This window comes from Halichoerus grypus, chromosome 4, assembly GCF_964656455.1.
Source record: "Halichoerus grypus chromosome 4, mHalGry1.hap1.1, whole genome shotgun sequence".
In the NCBI taxonomy this organism is placed as follows: Eukaryota; Metazoa; Chordata; class Mammalia; order Carnivora; family Phocidae; genus Halichoerus; species Halichoerus grypus.
In genome coordinates, this window is record NC_135715.1 from 72,766,028 (window position 1) to 72,772,011 (window position 5,984).

Sequence of the window (5,984 nt, forward strand, 5' to 3'; positions counted from 1 at the left end):
TAACCACTGCGGCCGCCGCAAGGAGGCTGCGTTTTCTCCAAACGCTCTCCAGGACAGCGCGTCAGAAAGCGCCAAGGCTGCTCTTCTGGGAGCGGGACAGGGAAATAAAGCCTTGCGTAGGGAAAGCTGAGAGGAAGAAAGGCACGCTCCTAGGAGAACTGGACCCGCTTGGACCCCGCTGGCACCAGTGGCTCTGCAGCTTCTATGAGCAGCTGGGAACAGGACGGACCTCGGCATAGGGTGACAAAACTGAAGCATTCGGGCTGAGGAGTACGCTTGAGGTTGGGGGAGAGGTGCGGTGTCCAGCCTCTTCACATTCCTCCAAGCTCCACTTCCATCTTCCTCTATAGCCACCACCCTGTCCCCAAGCCAGGGCCCTAGCAGGCCCATCTCCAAAAATGCCTTTCTGGTGGAGAGGTCTGTCACTGAAAGCTGGAGAGAGCCTGTACCAGTGCACCTGACGACTCCCTCCCATATCCAGGGAAAGAGGTGGTTCAAAGTGAGCCCTTCGCCCTTCGCATTCACCGTGCACCTGTTTCCTGAAGGCCGAGCTCCCCGGGGCCCCAAACCTCAGTCAAAGACAGACTGTTGGGTTGCAGGTAGCTAAAGGATACGAAACTTCACTCACCCAAGAGTTCTTAGAGCAGCGTGTCAGCCAAAAAACTCAGCGTCAGAATCATTGATAATAAAACATTAGTTGGGATTCGATTCCCAGTATGCCTCAAAGCACCTTGGCTTCCTTTATATTGGTACAATGCCCCCCTCCTGGGAGTCGGACGACTGGTCTCGGGTGAGACTGGGGAGGGTGCAGAGAGGCGGGTCAGACCGACTCTCCTCTGTCTCCAGCACAGCCCAGGAGTCTTGCTCCAGGAAGAACCGGAAATGGCCTATGGTGGGAAGCCAGATCGCACCCGCCTTTATTCTAGGAGAGGTGGAGAGAGCGCCTACCGCTCAGCTCGACTGAAGGAAAAGACCATTTTAGAAATGAACCCTGCCTGTGTTGAGCAACCCTAACTGGAGCGCCTTTCATGAAAGAGGCATATGTTTGCTTTGCCTGGACATTGGAAGTCCGGGGCTACCCCAGTGTGTGTGTGGGGGGGGAGGGGGGTGGCAGGGAGATGTCTGGCAGGAAAAGAAGTGGCCCAGGTTTCCAGGAGGCGGAATGGGAGGCTTCTGCAGGCCGTGAGAACCCAAATCCGATTTCCTGAGCAGCAGAAATACCCCACTTCCGCGGCTGTGCGCTCTCCGCCTGGACGGAAACCCCAGTACTTCCTTCTCCTCGTCCACAGAACGAGTGAAAACCCCGCATATCTCCCCAAGGAGGATTGGGGTGTGGATTCTAAAGTCGTAGTGGACTGTGGGGGTGTAAGAAGAATGGGTGAGAACATGGGTCCCGGAGGCACGGGCGCCTGTTACACAGGGCCCCTGGAGGGGCCCGCGGCGCCAGATCGCTCGGGGTCCTCGGAATCTTGGCAGCACCGCCTGACAGAATTGGCCTCAAAGCAAGCCGAGGGGGCCGTTCCAGAGAAGGCCGCACCATCTTGTTGGGAATTTATCCCTAACAAATACGGTAGATAAAAAAATAAAAAATAAAAAAAATAACAAACATGTCAGAGCGCAGCAAAAGACTGAGTTCTCCGGCTCTCTGGTGGGAGTTAGTCGCTGCTCATGGGGATGGCGGTCGGGACAACCAAACCCGCTGGGCTGCTGGTGGGGCGGATCCCCGGCGAGAAGGGGCGCTGCAGGGGTCTGGACCTGAGGCACTGCGTGGGGAGCGTTCCTTCCTTTCCTTCCGACTCGGTTCTCTGCTCTCCCCGGTACCCGTGCACCTGGCCGGAGCTCGGCAGAGACTAGGGAGCGCACGGGGCAAGTGGGGCACAGAAGGCAGAGTCCTCGCGGGGCGGAGGGTGCGGACAAGGGCTGGCGGAGCAGCAAGATGAGGAGCGGAACGGAGCGTGGAGCTCGGACCTGCCACCCCATCCCCGCCCTGCCCCCACAGGAAGCCCCAACTCAGGTGGGCACCTGTCCAGTCCTGAGTGGAGGCCTGGGGTCCAGAGCCACGTGGATTTCTAAGAAAAAAAAAAGTTTATTTAAAATTTTGTACATAAATAAATAAATAAATATCTTCTGGTATTACAGAGACCATACAATGACAAGCTAGACCGGGGCGGGGGCGGGGTCTGGGGTCTGGGGAAGAGAGCGGTCGCCGGGAGCGGAGAGCCAGGGTCTCATTTAGGGAAACGCAAAGCGTCTCCGAAACAAAGTGAGTCGGTTTCCCCGACACGGATATCACGGGCGACGATTTCTCTCGTGGGAGAGGAGCTGCAGGGACAGCAAGGCCTGACTGAGGGACAAATGGGCCCACTGAACCTCGAGGAGGGGACGGAAAGGAAAAGAAAAACAGTAACAACAAGAGTTCGCAAATGTGTGTGTATGTCTGTGGTGGGGGGGAGGCGGGGTGGATAAACGACGGCAGTGAAGAAGTGGGGACGGAGAGAAAGATGTAAAAAAAAAGGGGGGGTGGGGGTGGCGAGCTGGCGTCCGAGGGGTAAGAGGCCCCGCTTGACTCAGGGTGGAGGGGAGTAGAGGACGCGAGAAAGCCTGAGCCAGTCCAGAGAGGTCAGGCGAGGAGGCGCCAGCGGCCAGCAAGGCGCAGGGCCGGCCGGCATGCCCTCCAGGGCCGCTGTGCTGCATCGCTGAGAAGGACTCCAGCGTTTGCAGGATTCACAGCTTGGAGTTCGCTTTGGACGGCTGAGGGCCCTGGGTGGGAATACCAGCGTCAGGTCTCTGCCAAGCCCTTGGCGCTGCCCAGGGCCCGGGACCTCCGCAAACCCTTGCCAAACCCGTGCGTGGCCGCGGTTTGGCAGCGGGTGCCTGGGAACCAGTGCTTCGTCCCACGACCTGTCTTTGAGACGGCAGGGAGGGCCTGGGGTGGGCGACCTGGGGAGGCGCGCGCCTAGGGAGTGACCGTGAGATCCCGGTCATCTTTCCCCGAAGAGGACGGAGACATGGGCAATTCGTCGTCATCCTCGGAGCACTTGGCTGAGGAGAGCGACGCGCATTTGCAGCTTTGCGGTGCGCCAGTGCCCGCGCCCGCGCTCCCGCTGCCGCCGCGGTGGTTGCTGCCTTTGCCCTCCTTCTTGTGCTTCACCCGGCGGTTCTGGAACCAGATCTTCACCTGCTTCTCGGACAGATTCAGGTAGGTGGCGATCTCAATGCGGCGCAGGCGGGACAGGTACATGTTAGAGGCGAACTCGCGCTCCAGCTCTAGCAGCTGCGTGCTGGTGAACGCGGTGCGCATCCTCTTGCTGCTGGGCAGCTGGTTGGAGCTGCTGTCTGGAGGGGGTGGGGTGCAGAGAGGGAAGCTATCAGACTCCTGCGCTGTGGGCCCTATCCTCTCGTACGTGACCAGTAGAATCCCGGGACTTTGGTCTTTCACCTACCTCTTTGCCCCAAACGAGACGCACAGCAGCGTTACCGCGGGCGCCTCCTTGCTAAGCCGCGGGACCCAGATACTCCCAGAGTCACGCAACCCTGGCACTACTTTATGGAGCGCCCTGAACCTCAGCCCTCGTTCGCTCCTGCGCGCCCCCTCCGAGACCTGGACCTCCTGCCCTCCCCCTCCCTCCTGGGTCCTGTCCCAGCCCTCCATCGGCACACCACCCTATTCTCCTCAGGGTCCCAGCATGACTTTCATCGTCCCCAGGACGCCTAGGGACCCTCACCCCCCATCCCTGGCTCGCCAACTCTCATCAGGTCACCCATGCGCTGTCCCACTGCGCAGCGATTTGGCTTACCCACGGAGATGCAGTGGAACTGCCGGGGGTCGGGCAGCGGATAGGAGGTCTGGTAGAGCGCGGCGGCGGCAGCGGCGGCAGCGGGGCCGTGAGCGACCCCGGGCGACACGGCCGAGTGCTGGCGGCCTAGGGGCGCGTGGCAGTACTGCGAGCCGAAGGGCGGGAAGGATGCCTTGAGCAGAGGCAGCGCGGGCGGCCCGGGGGGCCCGTGCAGCTGCGAGGCGGTGACGCAAAGCGGGCACACGCACAGCAGCCCGGCCTTGCGCGCGTGGCAGGCGCCGGGCGAGAGGCCGTGCAGCGCGTGCGGCGGGGGCACGGCGTAGGGAAAGAGCGGCGGCGGGCTGCCCTCCGGGGCCTTCTTCTCGCCTGCCTCGCGCAGCACCAGCGAGTCCACCAGGAAGGAGCGCGGCATGGCCCCGGTGCGCTGTCGCCCCGCCGCCAGCCGTCTCCCTGCGCCCCGCGGACTTCGGGGCTCTCCACGCCCTTCCCCCGGCCGCGGCCCCGCGCTGTTGCCTGTTCGCGGGAGGATAAAGGCGCCGCTGAGGCCGAGGCTGAAGCTGCGGTGGCTGCTGCCGCGGGCGCCGAGCGAAGAGCTCGGGGTGCTGGCCAGCGCTAGTGGTGCTGAAAGGCGCCGGCGGCGCCGCTTAAATAGGACTATTGCCATGTGATGGGCTACGCCAGGAGCGGCCGGGGCCTCTCAATAGGGTTTTTGTGCCTTTTCTCTTGGCATTCACTCTGCACGCTTCCTCATTATTTCACTTGTTAACTAAATGAACTGCATAATGTACTCTATTCTTGTCAACCCCACCCACGCCGTAACAGGCGCCCTCGCCCCCTCCTCTCCCTTTTGCGGGTTTATTTTCTCATTCTCCTGCGATTTAATATTCTTTTCTTTCTCTTTATTCCTTACTCCCCTTTGGCTTTGCATTGGCGATCGGCTGGTTTATCTTATTGATTTTGTAGCCCCGCTGCCTCGCTTCCACAGATTCCCATGCGCGCACACCTCGTCTCCGTGCGCACTGGGTCCGCGTCCCCTTCCTTCTCTCATCTACCCCTACTCCCCAAGATCATGCTTCCTCCACTCAGTTTGCTCAGGTCTGCGTTGTGCACTCCATAGGTGTCCCTATAGCCGGTCTCGGATTTCCACCTGTGGAATCCTTTCCCCTCTTCCTGCGTGGGAGGACCCGAACTCCTGCAGCGGGGCGGCGCTGCTGGGGACAGGGGAAAGGAGTTCAGTATTCCTTATCCACCACTAGCCCCAACGCTGTCTTTCAGCGCTGTTTTAAGTTTCTCCAAAAGTCTTAACTTTGATGCTGCCCTTAACGCCCAGCCTTTGTTCGGTACATGCTAGTCAGCCAGACTTTTCCTTTAAATGACTGGGCTGTGGATGTATAGTGGAGAACAGCCTCTGAGAGTCACTGACAGAGACAAGGAATGGGGAATGAAAGCCTACACCGCGAAGATAGAGCACCTCACTTAGAAGAGGCGATGCAGGTGCTTTGCGGGGCACAGATCTTTCCGGCGCTCTCTCCACTCATGCACACGTCAAAAGACTCGCGGCTGCGCTTGGAAACCATTGCCTTCCCGAAGTTTGCCCCACAGGAGCAGGGCGAAGGGCCGTTGTATTCCCAACCTCTGGTGCCTTCGCCCAACCGGGTCGACCTCCCCTGTCCCCAAGACCTCCTCCTGCCTCGTCGCTCTCTTCTTTCTGGTCACACAATGGTTAAACAACTTCAAATGCCTGCCTCTGTGTACACAGCTTCGGCCTTTTAAATAGTCCCCGGGCTCAAAGCTGCTTCGCCCAGGAACTTTTTCCATACAATGGGAAATTAGCATAAATATTTCGAATTTACAGCCCCGGACTTTTCACCGAAGACGTTTACTTTCGATTTTATTGGAACCAAATCGCTCCAGTCACCTGCTCTGAGCTCTGAATGGAATTGTGAGAAATGAAGGGGGAAGCTTTTCGGAGGGGGGAATCTGTGCTCGGCAGTTAGACTGCCCCAGATTGAAGCATTTATATGGTTTTTCATCATTGGTGACATCTTTACAGTAACAATAGCAACCAATTATAACTGATTAAAAAGCAAAGAGAATTTGTTGGAGAGAAAACAACTGATTCTGTAACGAGAGGGGCAATGGGGAAAATAACCTGGATGAAGCTCATGTCATTTAGCAGGAGGAGTA

At 58.8% G+C, this 5,984-nt stretch overlaps 1 protein-coding gene across 1 annotated transcript; it reads right to left on the minus strand.

Moving 5' to 3' along the window:
* Window positions 1-2,956: 2,956 nt before the first annotated feature.
* Window positions 2,957-4,209, minus strand: GSX1 (GS homeobox 1). Its single transcript, XM_036077017.2, has 2 exons — window positions 3,798-4,209; window positions 2,957-3,336 (listed from the first exon to the last, which is right to left on the minus strand). Exons 1-2 carry the CDS (start codon window positions 4,207-4,209, stop codon window positions 2,957-2,959), a joined length of 792 nt encoding a protein of 263 aa, XP_035932910.1.
* Between the last annotated feature and the right edge of the window lie 1,775 nt (window positions 4,210-5,984).